The following is a 14,741-nucleotide window of genomic DNA, read 5'->3' on the forward strand; positions in this document are numbered from 1 at the left end:
TCCTTCCTGTGCAAGAGGATCCTCCAGTACTTGTCTGAATCCCACTTTCCTCATCTGTGAATTAGAGCAAATACCTGAACCATCCAGCTGAACTCACAGTTAGAGGTGGACCATGAAGCCAAGTGACTGTATGGCCAGCAGCGGTGAAATTTGTTCTGCAGCTTCCAGAGATGGGGGGTAGTCTACTCGCACAGAGGCACCAGCCTTGGTCCTGGGAATCTTCCGCACCACTGTTGGTAATAAGGCTTGTCCTTTCTCCCACATCCATTTTTCCTCCTTCCTGCCCTAACTTCTGTAGGGGGTTTGTTGTGGAGGAAAGATCTGGGGATTATTTGAGGCTGCTGTGGGGGGTTCGTGGCAGAAGTATCTCATAGGAATGCTCCTCTCTAGAGAAGCCTAGCCATGTGGCTGTGAGCCTGGAGATATTTAAGGGGCCCTTAAGCCTTTGGCCTCACCCTTGGCGGACCCAAAGGACACAGTGGATCACTGGTTGGGAGCATCACCTGGAGAAATCACCTGATGTAGCAATATAACATTTTGTGGAAATCAAAAGCACTTTGTTTCCACCTACCTTTTTTTTCCTTTTTAAGAAACACTTGAAGGGCTGAGGATTTAGCTCAGTGGCAAAGTGCTTTCCTTGCATGTGCAAGGCCCTTGGTTTTATCCCCAGTAACACACACACACACACACACACACACACGCACAAACACTTGCTTCCCATCTTCAGGTATCCTGAACTATCAAATAGGCACCATGTTGATGAGGAAAAGACCATGAGTGTCACTGAGGAGGCTTACAGGGTGGGGAAAGAGGAAGTGCATGGCAGGAAAGGAAAGTGTAGCAATTGAAAGAGGTACCTGGGGGGAACCATCATCAGACTCAAGCTTGGGATCTGTACCTGGCCTGTGGGAGAGCTGCGCAACTGACTCCCATGCTGCACCCTCTACAGGATTGACCCCAGCATTGGCCCACTGGGGCATCACTCCTGGACACTCCTGAGCATCTGCTGAGTGCCAGGCCTGGACCCTGAGGAGCAGTTACAGTGGGAAAGCCCTGGAAACATCAGAGCGGCCCTGGTGTGCCACACTGGCAGAGTGCTTTCTATAAACAGTCCTAGTTAATCCTCACAACAAAAACATCAGATGGATCATACCCTTCTCTGCTTCCCATTGGGCTTAGAGTAAAACCCGGACTCCTCCTCTGCATGCCCAGTCCCTGAGCACAGTCTCCCTGCTCTTGGCTGCCCTGCCAGCTGCATTGTTCTCTCCCTGGAGCTCCTTCCTGCCTTCTGGCCTTGACAGAAGCCTTTTTAGCTATCCCCAGAACCCTTTCCATGGCTTTTTTCCTGGCTGCCTCCTTATCTCTGTGGCTCATATGTCATTTCTCAGGAGGTATCCAAACTGCAGACCCTTTGTAAAGTTGCCATTGCCACGCAGATACTCTGTGGGGAGCCCCCACAGTCAGAAACTGACACTACTCTAGCTCCCAGTCTCACAGGGTGTCAAGTGGAACTTTTCTTACTTTCCTGGAACTGCCAGTGAGGCCCAAAGCTAAGGACAAAGGCAGTGCTTCTACCATTCCAAGCTCAGGAAGCTGCAGACAGCTGGGGCTGGCCGGAGCTGCTACCTGGAGACCCAGCCCTGGGAGACCCCTGCTGTGAACTTGAGGAGGGGTGTTTCAGGTGAGAAACTACTCTCTGCCCTATGGTGGCCAAGAAAATCATATAATAGCCAGTGGTGCCTATGCAGAGCCCCGCACTACTGTGTGTCCAACAGCCTGGCTGTCTATCCTGGGCTGCCCAAGCATGGGGGCATAGGAGGATGCATTGTTTTTGCTGTGTCACTCCAACATCACCTGTACCTTAGTGAGCCCAGAGGCAAAACTCAACCCACAGGTTTTGCCTAGAAACAAAAACTTTTGTGGGGTCAATGTTATTTATTAGCTCTATTTTACAGATTAGGCCACTGCAATATAAGGAAGATGCAGGGCTTAAGCAAATAAATGTCAGAGGTGAACTTTGCAACCAGACCTGTTTACCTGCACAGATGGCCCATTCTTTAGCTTCTGCTTCCCTTCTCTCTCCCTGGCCACCAGGGTGAATGCTGGGTATGGCACCTTTGTCAGGAGCTAGGGAAATAAGCATGTAATGTTGTGTAACAGCAGCAGTCCAGCTGGTGGACCAACAGGGAAAGAGTCACTGTAGCTATAAAGATTCACCTTGTTGGGCTGGGGGGTGTAGCTCAGTGGTAGCGCATATGATTAGCATGTGTAAGTCCCTGAGTTCAATCCCAGCACCACTAAACAAACAAACAAACAAACAAAAAAGCTCCACAAAGTGTGGGTGTGCAAGCCAGGCTCATTTTATGTTGTTGATGAGTTTCCTACCTCCCCTTATTTCCCTGTCCCAGTGACCAGTTTAAGAAAGATCTAACTCAACCAGGCAAGATGGCACACACCTGTAATCCTTGCTACTCAGGAGGCTGAGGGGAGAAAAAGTTCCTGGGTTCAATCCTCAGTACGGGGGGGAGGGGGGCAGCGGGAATTTTAACTTTGGTTTTTGTGTGTGTATGTTTTTGTGATGCTGGTGATTGAATCCAGGGGCACTTGACCACTGAACTACATCTCCAGCCATTTTTATTTTTTTATATTTTGAGACAGTGTCTTGCTAAGTTGTTGAAGCTGACCTGGAACCTGTGATCCTCCTGCCTCAGCCTTGTGAGTTGCTGGGATTACAGCCTTGTGCCGCTGTACCTGGCTAACTCAGTTTTAATTGTATGCATGTGAATATGTAAGAAAAAGGTTTTGCGGGCTGGGGATGTGGCTCAAGCGGTAGCACGCTCGCCTGGCATGCGTGCGGCCCGGGTTCGATCCTCAGCACCACATACAAAGATGTTGTGTCCACTGATAACTAAAAAAAAAATATTAAAAAAAAATATATATATATATATTTTTAGTTGTAGGTGAACACAATAACTTTATTTTTTTTTTTTTAATTTTTTTAGTGTGGCGCTGAGAATCGAGCCCAGTGCCTCACATGTGTGAGGAAAATACTCTGCCACTGAGCTACAACCCCAGCCCCCTGTCTTTTTTAAAAAAGGCTGAAGATGTAGCTCAGTGGTGAAATACTCCTGCGTTTAATCCCCAGTACAAAAAAGAAAGGAAGGAAGGAAGTTAGTTTTGAAAGCTGTATACCAAAGTGTTGGTTGTTCTCGTTCCATAGAAGGAGGATAGAACTAGAGAGGTAATTTAAACAGAACTCTATAATCTGGTCTTACCTAACCTTTTGTGATTATGATTCTGCTTTCATATATCACTTACCTAATAAAATGTTTCATTTTGTTTGAAACCAAAGGAAGATACTTGTCTTTAATAGTTGCCTTGAGGGGGCTTGGGTTGTGGCTCAATGGTAGCATACTTGCCTGGCATGTGTGAGGCACTGGGTCGAGTCTCAGCACCACATATAAATAAATAAAATAAAGGTCTATCAACAACTAAAAAAAAATAGCTGCCTTGAGGAGGTCATTGGGAACCTGGTTGCTGGGGCCTAGAAGCATCATGTTTTCCTTTTGAGTCAGATGTGGGGAGAAGGAAGGGACATGGAATGGGGGCTCATTGCCTCTGTGTCCCTCTGATCCAGTGTGATCCTGGACTTCTTGCTGCAGCTCACCACTCTGCATCTGCAACTTGCTAAAAGAACTCTCTGCCAAGTATAGAGATCACTTCTGGAGTTTTCAGTTTAATATTCAACCTAGGTCTGGGGCCAGGCAATTGAAGGCGCTGTTCTGCCCCTCTCTTTATAAACATGTTTATTGCTGTCAGAAGGACCTGGTTCTTTTCACCCAGACAGGATAGGCCTGGGGTTATTCCAGTGTTTGTGAGCTTAGGCTCTAGAGTACATAGATAACTCAGACATGGGAGATTGTGGAGTGTGGCCTGACTGTGGCTGTGGGTGTGCAGGTGGCCTGGGGCATAGCCTTCTGAGCAGAGGAAGAAGGGACCCTTGCTGCTGCTACTCCCAAGACAGAGCAAACTCCACAACTACTTTTAAGGGGTGTCCTTATTAAGAAGAGGGTACAGGTTGTGACACAAGCCTAATCTTACTGTGAACATGGTTTTCCAATGGGACATATTAAAATCACTTTTATATTTTAGTGTTTTTGTCAGAAAAACTTGTTTTAATTAATTTTTTCTATGGGGAAGCCCCTCTAAAAACATATCAATGGGTATAGACCTTAAAGACTAAAAGCAGGGACTCAGCAGATATTTGTACACCCAAGTCCATGGTAGTAGTATTCACAATAGCCAAAAGGTAAAAGCAACCTAAGTGTCTATCCACAGATGAATGAGTAAACAAAGTGGTCTGTCCATATGACAAAATATTATTGAGCCTTTATTCTGGTATGTACTAAAACAGAGATGAACCTTGAGGACATCTAGCTAAGTAAAATAAGCTAGTCGTAAAAGTATAAATATTGGATGATTCATTCCTGTGAGGCACCTAGAGCAACTGAATTCTTGGAGACAGAAAGTAGAATGGGGGATGTCAGGGCATGGGGGAGGGAGTCTGTGTTTAATCAGGGGAGTTTCTGGAGTTGAATGTGACACTGGTTGTGCAGCTGTGTGAAGGTAGTTAACACCACTAAACTGTACACTCACCAGTGGTTAAAACGGCAATTTTTGTGTGTGTTTACCACACACAAAAATGAAAGCCTCCCCCAGGCATTTTCTCAAAACAGTATTGCCCATTTGGTTTTGCATTATAGTTCTTAATTTTCATTCGGTGTTTTAATAAAGTAGTATTTGCTTTTCCTGTTTTTAGATGAATCTTCTAGAAGCAAGAGAACCTGGAGTGATGTAGTCATTTGCCAAATCTCACTGAAGCTTATCCCTTTGACATCTTCAGACACTTGTGCTGTCCCAGGCAGACAGGTTAGTCTGATTTTATGTAGGCAGATATTATGCCTTTGTGTCCAGGAGAGTAGCTTTGGCAGAGCTTTGGTGAGTGTGGGACCTGAAGCAGAAGACTGGCTGTTGTAGGTGGCTATTTAGAACCTCCTGTTGAGGCTCAGCTCCCCTGTTTCTTATGTGTGTGTGAAGAACAGCAGCAGCATCATGGAGAGATGGCACTGAAGCTTCTGAGACTCCATCCTTTGTCCCCAGAAGTCTGATTTTGAAGCTGGGTCACCTTCCATTTATTACTCAGCACACACCCCCACCCCCCAGTGATTCTGTCTGGAGTTGCCTGCAGAATGTACCTTCCAAGTTGACAATATCAAAGTTAAGAGCTGGCTTCAGAATTCCATCCCAGGCCAGGTAAGGCAGAGCAGGCGCAGGTCCTCAGTGCACAGCCTTTGCCTCCAAGGGCTGAAAGAAGGAGTTGCTCACAGACTCTTCCTGGCCCTTGGCTCCTTTTTGGAAGATCCCAGGCCTCAGGACGGGGTGTTTGAGAGCCTGAGTGGACCTCCTGAGGAGAGGTCCAACTGTTTTTAGCACAGTTGGTCTCTAAACCCCTTCCAGGGACCCTGTCCCTAGCTTCTCATTACTCCAAACCTGTGTAGCCCATTCCAGTAACACCTGAGCTCTGTGAAAATAAGATATATTCCAAAGTTCATAATGATTTCTCAGAAGAGTCATTTATCTCTCTTTTTCTTTTTCTTTTTTTTTGGTACTAGGAATGAACCCAGGGGCGCTTAACCACTGAGCCACATCCCAAGCCCTTTTTTTTTTTTAAGTTTAAGGTAAGGTTTAACTAAGCTGCTTAGGGCCTTGCTAAGTTGCTAAGGCTGGTCTTGAACTTAGAATCCTCCTGCCTCAGACTCCTGAGTTGCTGGGATTATAGGCATGTGCCACCACATCCAGAACAGCTATTTATCTTAAATGGAGGCCCTTCTAGTACTTTGTAGAAACATTAAAACAGAAAAACAATGTTTTTTTCAGTATTGGGGATTGAGCCCAGATCCTTGCACAGGCTAGATAAGCATTCTGCCACTGAGCTACAAGCCCAACCTGTTGAGTTTTTTTTGTTTGTTTGTTTTGGTTTTTTTTTTTGTTTGTTTTGTTTTTTGTTTTTTTTTTGTATGTTCTAGGGATAGAACCCAGGGCCTTGTACATGCAAGGCAAGCACTCTACCAACTGAGCTATATCCCACCCCCTTCCCAGCCTGTTTTGAGACAGGGTCTTATTAAGTTGCCCAGGCTTGCCTCAAATTTGCCATCCTCCTGCTTCAGCTTCCTGAGTAGCTGGGCAAAAAGTGTATTGGACAAAAAAGTTATTTTAAAAATTTTTCAAACTTTTTCAAACACATGTACTAAAAATATTTTTTAATTCTACAGGGTGTGGGATGGCAGACAGGTTAGCAAGCAAACTCTATAGAGGGGTCTGGAGGATCTAGCTACTCTTTACGCCCATCCTGGCAGCCTGGGGCCCTTCTCCCTGGCATACCAACACCATGGATTCCCCAGGGTACAACTGCTTTGTGGACAGAGACAAAATGGATGCTGCAATCCAGGACCTGGGGCCAAAGGAACTAAGCTGCACTGAGCTGCAGGAGCTAAAGCAGCTGGCACGCCAGGGATACTGGGCTCAGAGCCACGCCCTGAGGGGAAAGGTGTACCAGCGTCTGATCCGGGACATCCCCTGCCGCACAGTCACACCTGACGCCAGTGTGTACAGTGACATTGTGGGCAAAATTGTGGGCAAGCACAGCAGCAGTAGCCTGCCCCTGCCAGAGTTTGTGGACAACACCCAGGTGCCCAACTATTGCCTGAATGCTCGGGGCGAGGGTGCCGTGCGCAAAATCCTCCTGTGCATTGCCAACCAGTTCCCTGACATCTCCTTCTGCCCTGCCCTGCCAGCTGTAGTGGCCCTGCTACTTCACTACAGCATTGATGAGGCTGAATGCTTCGAGAAAGCCTGCCGCATCCTGGCTTGCAATGACCCCAGCAAGAAGCTAATTGACCAGAGTTTCCTGGCCTTTGAGTCATCCTGTATGACATTTGGGGACCTGGTAAACAAGTACTGCCAGGCGGCCCACAAGCTGATGGTGGCTGTGTCAGAGGATGTCCTGCAGGTCTACTCTGACTGGCAGCGCTGGCTGTTTGGAGAGCTGCCCCTCAACTACTTTGCCCGTGTCTTTGATGTCTTCCTGGTGGAAGGCTACAAGGTGTTATACCGCGTCGCTCTGGCCATCCTCAAGTTCTTTCACAAGGTGAGAGCTGGTCAGCCTTTTGAGTCAGACAATGTAAAGCAGGACATCCGCATGTTTGTCAAGGATATTGCTAAGACAGTGTCCCCTGAGAAGCTGCTAGAGAAAGCATTTGCCATCCGTCTCTTCTCCCGCAAGGAGATCCAACTCCTGCAGATGGCCAATGAGAAAGCACTGAAGCAGAAAGGTATCACGGTCAAGCAGAAGAGGTAAGCAGCCCCAGGCTGTGTGTGTGTGTGTGTTGTGTGTGTGTGTGGCCTCTGGCAGGCTGCAAGGGACCCAGGCAAGAGTGGGGGTTCTGGTGGATTATATCCTGGAAGTCTGAGCCTGAGCTTATTCTATCAGTCTTGGTCTGTCCATGTGTACACATATGGGTAGAAAGACACTAAAAAGCAGGAAGAGCCTTCCTAGTTACTGTCACAGCAAGACATGCCAGGGCCTGTCCTCAGGGACTAAAGTCAATGGCTGAGATGGAAGCTAGACAGCAACAGAGGGTCAGAAAGTCCATAGGGGCCAGGCTGGCCTCTCAGCGGTCATGTAAGAGCAGCTTCATGGCTGGTTGTTCTCATGGCTGCTGATGTGGTCTCCCTGCCCTGAGTGTAGCTCCTGGGGAGCAGGGTTGGGAAGGGTCACGGTGTTCAGCAGCTGACACTGGGATTATGCCATGGGTGACTGTTGCATGTAGTTTTCTTTCTCCTGGGCCAGAAAAAGGCACACCCTGAGATTGGTATCTGCCACTAACCTCTTCTTGTCTGTTTTATTTTCTTTTTTCTTCTCCATGTCCATTGCTTCCTCCTGTTTTTCAGTGTCTCACTTTCTAAAAGGTAGGTCTAAAAGCACACCTCAGTGCCTGACTTCTCCACCTTTTTGGCAGCCAGCTCTGAACCAACTCTTGCTATTTCCCAGGGCCTGGCTGGTTCTTATGAACCAGCTTCCACTTCCTCAGCCTGACACTCAGGCACAATCTGTCTGTCTGTCTACCTCAGTTGTGCCATCTGCTGGTACTTGGCTGGCCCTGCAACTTTGTCCTTCTGTCCTGATTTCTTAGAGAAAAGGTGCTTTTGACACCCCCAGTATGGGCACTCTGCCCCTTTAGAAGGTGGGAGGTGGGGCTTTTGGGAACAGCTGTGCCCCATTCTTTGTATCCAGGCCCTAGAATCAGGCAGTACACCTGGTTGAGTAGATGAGATGTCCCCTCTGGGCTTGGTTACAAAGAGTAGCTCTGAGACCTGGGTGGGAATACAGTCAGGTCACTGCAGGCTCTGACATTTTCTGCTCTCCCCAGGCAGTTTGTGCACCTGGCCGTCCATGCAGAGAACTTCCGCTCTGAGATTGTCAGCGTGAAGGAGATGAGAGATATCTGGTCTTGGGTCCCTGAACGGTTTGCCCTTTGCCAGCCCCTTCTACTTTTCTCCTCATTGCAGCATGGGTACAGTCTAAGCAGGTGAGGCCCTCTTGGTGCCCTGGGTATGTCCTGCCATGATTTCCAGGAGTTCATAGGGGTGGTTGGAAAAGCCTTTGCACCTGAGCCCCTGGTAAGGCCCTACCTCTTCCTGTGGGCTCCAAGAATCAGAAGCCCCTTGTCTGAACTTTTGTCATTTCCAGGCTACCCACACTTTGGAGATCACTGCCTCCTAGGCCATAGCTTAGGGTCCTGTGCATTGCTCTGATAGGGGGTTTCCCCAAGCACACTACCACCAAAAAACCTCAGCCAGGTTTGGCTGGTATTCAGCACCTCAAGTCTCAGATGGCAGGTAGCCTCAGAAACTCTAGCTGGTGTCACAAGAGACCTGGCTGGGTGATTTGGGCAGATCTGGCCTAGCTTTCACCCCAGGCCCTGTCTGCAGCCATATAAGCATTTTGGCATAGCTGGAGCTACTTTGCCCAACCCCCACCAAGCATACCAGCCGAGCACTGTGCACCACACTGGAAGCTGTGGGTCGCCCCACATGCCCAGCCCCTGAGGATGTGCCCAGCTTTCCTACAGTGAGGACCTGTTCCTCTGGTTCTTGCTTCCCTGTAGCACCTGGCTCTGGGCTCTGCCCTCAGGGGGCCATCTGCTATGAGGCTTCTCTTCCATCCAACTGGGGTAGACAGCCCAGAATGTCCGAAAAAGGCCAGGTGAGAAGAGCACCTGATGAGGACATTGCCAGATCCTTAGCACCCCTGACAGCCTGGGCTAAGAGTCAGCAGAGGCTGGCAGGAGACAGTGGGGAGGGCAGCAGAGTAGCATCTGTGGTCTCTGCCCCCAGGTTCTATTTCCACTGTGAGGGACACGAACCTACCCTCCTGCTCATCAAGACCACACAGAAGGAGGTGAGGAGGACCCAAGGGAGTCTGGGACCTGGACTCTGATGAACCTGGGAGAGGCTGCATCTCCCAGGGATACCAAAATCCAAATGTGGATGTGTCCTATGCATGGAGCTCATCCTGTGCTTGAGGGCCACTAAGGGAGATGGAAATGTCCCAGAGGCATCCACCCCATGGCCAGCTTCAACCTGTGGTGTGGAAGGGTGCATTTTTCAAAACTTAGCCCTCTCCACATCCCTTTTGCACTTGGTGTGGGTGGGTGGGTGGGGGGACTGTGACACACTGCATGCCCTGCTGGGGCCTGTGACTTGGTACCTCAGTAGGCCTGAACAAGGGAACCTTCCTGGGGTAGCCTGACCTTCTTCCTCAGGTGTGTGGAGCTTATCTATCAACAGACTGGAGTGAGAGAAACAAGTATGGAGGCAAACTGTCCTTCTTCGGAACTGGAGAGTGCTTTGTATTTAGGGTGAGTGGGGCTGAGCCCAGGGCCCCCCGTGTAGGCCCAGCAGTCACCCTGGGCCAGGGTTGTTCCCAGTCCCTCAGCCTCACCAAAACTCCCAGGGGGAGCTCAGGAGTTGGCAGGCCCTTGCCCTGGTACCCCAGCTCACATGATCAAGTTTCATTTCACTACAGCAGTTACCCTACAGGATATTTTCCTTCTGCTTTTTTTTTTTTTTTTTTTTTGGTACTGGGGATTGAACCCAAAGTGCTCTACCACTGAGCCAGATACCTGCCCTTTCTATTTTATATTTTGAAACAGAATCTCACTAAGATGCAAAGCCTTGCTTTGAACTTGCAACCCTCTTGCCTTAGCCTCCTGAGTCACTGAGATTATAAGCAAATGCCACTGCACCTAGCTATAAATGATTTTTTTCTTTTTCCCAGTACTGGGGATTGAGCCCAGAGTTACACTGAGCTACATCCCCAGCCCTTTTTTATTTTTTATTTTTAGACAGGGTCTCAGTAAGTTAATTAGGGCCTCATTAAATTGCTGAGGCAGGCCTTGAACATGTGATCTTCCTGTGAGCCTCATAGGTCACTGGGATTAGAGGTGTGTGCCACTGCCTAGCACAACTTCTGGGTTTTGATCACGCTATCAAGTGCCTATGAGCAAGTGGGACCTCATCTGCTTGTGTGTTGTCATTTCTTCAGCCCCTGGCTCACAGCCAAGCTATGGAATGGAGATGGGCCTTGGTTTTGGAGGACAGAAGGGGCTCACTGGGGCACTGCATGCCAGTAACTCATGCCCATTCACCCTCAGCTGCAGCCAGAGGTGCAGCGTTACGAGTGGGTAGTCATCAAGCACCCAGAGCTTATCAAGCCGGTACCCTGCACATCCTCCCACTCCAGCTGTTCAGACCCAGCTGACCGACTCTCACCATTCCTGGCAGCTCGGCACTTCAACCTGCCCTCCAAGACTGAGTCCATGTTCATGGCTGGGGGCACTGACTGCCTCATCATCGGTAGGAACCCACTTCTTCCACCTACCCTGGGGGGAGGGCATGGAGGATTGTGAGTGAGGATTGGGATAAATAGACTAGGAAGCAGGGGTCTACCTGGACAGCCAGGCCCAGGGTACTGTGGAGGTTCAAAGGTCAGCCTGTGGTTTTATGTACCTATGCATTTATTTTTGTGATGCTGGGCCTTGCACATGCTGGGCAAGGCCTAAAGGGACCACTTGCCAGAGGCTTTAGAGAGGCCTCTGGCAAGGACTTCTGAGGTTGCCCAGTCTAGGCAGAGATACCTCAAGGGCAGTGCTGATGGGTTGTGGGTGGGGACAGAGAGGCTGCTACTGACATGAGCACCCTGTAGGGGGAGGGGGTGGCCAGGCGCTCTACATCGACGGGGACCTGAACCGGGGCCGCACGGGACACTGCGACACTTTCAACAACCAGCCCCTCTGCTCAGAGAACTTCCTCATCGCTGCTGTGGAGGCCTGGGGCTTCCAAGACCCTGATACCCAGTGATGGGCCTGCGCTGATGGTGACTGAGCTGCCTCTGTGGGGTGGTGGGGTAGAGGCTGGGTCACCTCTTCCAGGAGCAGGGAGTGAAACCCGCCCCTAGGTGGTAAGCAGTATTGGCCTGCAGCTGGATTACCATGGCCAAGCCTGGCCAAGCCTGCTTGGACTAGCTGCTCCTTCTACTTGGAAGAGGCCCCCTGATCCCACCTGCCTCTGGGTTAGAGCTCAGGGGGCTCAGGCCAGCACAGTGCTTGCATAGAAGGCACACTCCTTCCCAATTGAAGGCCATGGCTCTCTGTGGAGGAATCTGCCCAAGGCTATATAGGTTGGGGATCTACATCTTGCTGCCACTGGGGCTTCAGGCCCTGATGAGGGGGATGGAAAGACAGAGGAACCTTCCACCAAGTGTGTAGCTGTGGTGCCCCCTACTGGTGCTGCAAGGTGTCACTCCCCTCTGGAGGGGACCTGATGTCTCCCAAGGATTGGTCCTGAGAACAGGTGCCCTTGGCACTGTTCCCCGGTAGGATCCCACTTCCCTCCCCAAGAGCATCTCCCCAGGCCTCTGGTCAAGTCCCTCCTTCCCTGGGGGTCTCCTCTCCAGCAGTATCTCCACTCTGAGACTTTGCTGGGCTACATTTGCTACTGTAGAGTGGGAAAGCGGAGGGCAGGATTTGTGCTGAGACCCATTGCTCCCCTATTCCCCTAGAGAGGGTCAAAGGCCGGTGGGGTGGGGGCTGGAGGGAACGTGACATGTCCTTGTATTTCTGCAGAGCCTGAAGCTCTTGGTGGGCCTTTCCTTGCTGCAAGTCCACCTGAAGAGGTGGCCCCAGAAGGGACTTTCTTTGATCAACCTCCCAAACAGCCAGTGCCATTTCCAGAGGCCTGCCCAGAGATGCCTGGACTTGCTGTGGCTTCTCAGCCCTCCTCTTTCCATCTCCGTGGCCTCCTTGAGCCTCCCACAGTCTCTGCAGTCATCCTGTTTTTCTCTTTTGTCACAATGGCCGCCAGGCCAGGGTCAAACTCAGACCCCTCAGCATGGATGCTTGCCTCAGTCCTGCCCTGCCTACTTCTCTTTATTGGGCCCTGCACTTCCCTAGGTCCTGCCCACATAACACCTCCTGGACTTCTCTGCCTACTACATCCGTTCTCTATATGCCTCTCCTGGCACTGTGGCTGGCCACATGTCATGGTTTTCTGTGTGCTGCCCCCTCCTCTTAGATCCTTCAGGCCCCTGGGCACCTGCACTGCCTGAGCCCTGTGCTGGCCTTGTGCATGGCAGGTGCCAAGGGAATACCTCTCTCTGAGCACTACAGGGAGTATACCTCCCTGTGCCCTCCAATTCTGCCCTGTGAACTCCCTCAGCCAGTCCTGAGGGTCTGGACACCAGAGAGAAGAGGGGAGAAGCAGTGACCCAAGTGGATGTTGGGCCATTGAGACCTGGGAAATAGGATAGATGCCTAGTCCCACCTAGCTGCAGCCAGCACCTCTCATTGTCACTGTGCACTGCACTAATGCCTCTTCCAACACCATGCTTGCCCTTCCTGTGAGGGGTTCATCCCCTTTTGCCTGTCTAGTCATGTTGCCTCTGAGCTGGGTCATGGTGTACAAGAGCAGTACAGGAACCTTATGTGGCTTTGGGTAAGCTGATAAACTACCTGGAGTTCAAGTTTCCCACCTTGAGATGGGGCAGTTCTCCTGCCATGCTGCCCTCTTGGACAGGGGAATCATATGAATCCCTCTTCAGGGGAGAGGTGCTAAGAGGTAGTGACATTGCTACCCCAAAGTGCCACAGCCCTTACTGTCCCCCCTTTTTTTTGAGCCCCCCACTGTCCAGGCCTGTAACCTACGATGTTGTTGTTCATTAAATACAGTTTTGTTTCATTAACTCCAGGGGTCTGAGCCTGATTTCTTCAGCTAAATGAGTCTCTGGGGAGTCCCTGGGCTGTGCCACCTTGGGATCCTCACCCAGGCACTGTCACTGGCTTTTAAAAACACAGATGAAGCTAAACCTGAGCATTTTTTGTAGGCGTCTTTGCAAACTTCCTGACAGGGTGGTGGGTGGTGGCTTTACTGAAAAACAACTGGTTCTATGTGGCTGCCCCAAGAGGCCAGCTTGCTTTGGCCTTGCTGAGATCCAGCCCAAGATGACCAAATAACACTTAATCATGATTTCTACATTATAATATATGTTTTTTGCTTTGTGTGTACATTGCAAAATATTCATTTTCCTTGAATTTAGTGCTGCCTTTTTCCTGACTTCTCTACCAAAAAATTTCTTCCAAAAGATAGATGTGGTTATTATTTTTTATTCTTATTACTATTATTATCTGATACTAAAATTCCTAAATAGAACATAATTTACTTTATTGATGTTTTCTATTATTTATTCTTGATTATTAACTTTTGATATTGCAAAAATCAAAATTGAATAGAATTACACAATTTTTATTTTTTTAAGAAATATTTAAACACTTATTTTAAAAACAAATTTCGAGCCAGATGTAGTGGTATACACCTATAATCCTAGTAACTCCAGAGGAGGCTAAGGCAGGAGGATTTTAATAAGCTCAAGGCCAACCTAGGCAACTGAGTGAGACCCTGTCTCAAAATAAAAAATATAAAGGAGACATATATTGGTGGTAGAGTGCTCTGGGTTCAATTCCCAAAACTGAAAAAATGAACATAAAAACTAAATATAAAAACAAATATTAAACCTAATCTCAGCCAGTTCATTAAATTAAATGCATTCATTAATGCCAAGCAAATGACTTTAATGCTTAAGGAAAAAGTTTTTTAAGGCAGACATGGTAGTGCACACCTGTAATCCCAGCAATTTGGGAGGCTGAGGCAGGAGAATCTCAAGTTCAAGACCAGCGTTAGCAATTTATTGAGGTCCTAAGCAACTTGGTGAACCCTGTCTCAAAATAGGTGGCTCAGACCAGGCTCGATGGCCACGCCTATAATCCCAGGGCCTTGGGAGGCTGAGGCATGAGGATTGTGAGTTCAAAGCTAGCCTCCGCAAAAGCAAGGTGCTAAGCAACTCAGTGAGACTCTGTCTAAATAAAATACAAGATAGGGCTGAGGACATGGCTCAGTGGTCAGTGCCCCTGAGATCAATCCTTGGTACCAGCCCAATCCCAAAAGAAATATGTGGCTCTGTGATTAAGCACCCTCACAGTTCCATCCCCAGTTAAAAAAAAAAAAGCGGGGGGGGGGACTAAATTTTTTTTTAATGTGTATTTTTTTTTTTAGTTGTAGTGGACACA

General features: G+C 49.0%; 1 protein-coding gene across 14 annotated transcripts in view; it reads left to right on the top strand.

The window, feature by feature from the left end:
- Tbc1d24 (TBC1 domain family member 24) overlaps positions 1-14,741 on the top strand; it is a 29,235-nt gene that overhangs the window by 11,378 nt on the left and 3,116 nt on the right. For 2 of the 14 annotated variants that reach the window (XM_058579127.1, XM_058579122.1), the window contains exons 2-11: positions 66-236; positions 950-1,681; positions 4,820-4,929; positions 6,333-7,413; positions 8,011-8,028; positions 8,490-8,648; positions 9,457-9,520; positions 9,885-9,980; positions 10,776-10,977; positions 12,246-13,360. In XM_058579127.1, coding sequence (XP_058435110.1) covers positions 6,449-7,413; positions 8,011-8,028; positions 8,490-8,648; positions 9,457-9,520; positions 9,885-9,980; positions 10,776-10,977; positions 12,246-12,727 — 1,986 coding nt within the window. In that variant the 5' untranslated portion in view covers positions 66-236; positions 950-1,681; positions 4,820-4,929; positions 6,333-6,448 and the 3' untranslated portion in view covers positions 12,728-13,360. Of the gene's footprint in view, positions 1-65; positions 237-949; positions 1,682-4,819; positions 4,930-5,672; positions 5,739-6,332; positions 7,414-8,010; positions 8,029-8,489; positions 8,649-9,456; positions 9,521-9,884; positions 9,981-10,775; positions 10,978-11,326; positions 13,361-14,741 lie in introns of those variants that run through there. The other 12 variants (XM_058579152.1, XM_058579141.1, XM_058579160.1 and 9 more) reach the window with 9 other exon arrangements.

This window comes from Marmota monax, unplaced genomic scaffold, assembly GCF_021218885.2.
Source record: "Marmota monax isolate L192 unplaced genomic scaffold, Marmota_monax_Labrador192_F-V1.1 WCK01_AAM20220418_F8-fsc00035, whole genome shotgun sequence".
NCBI classification, from domain to species: domain Eukaryota; kingdom Metazoa; phylum Chordata; class Mammalia; order Rodentia; family Sciuridae; genus Marmota; species Marmota monax.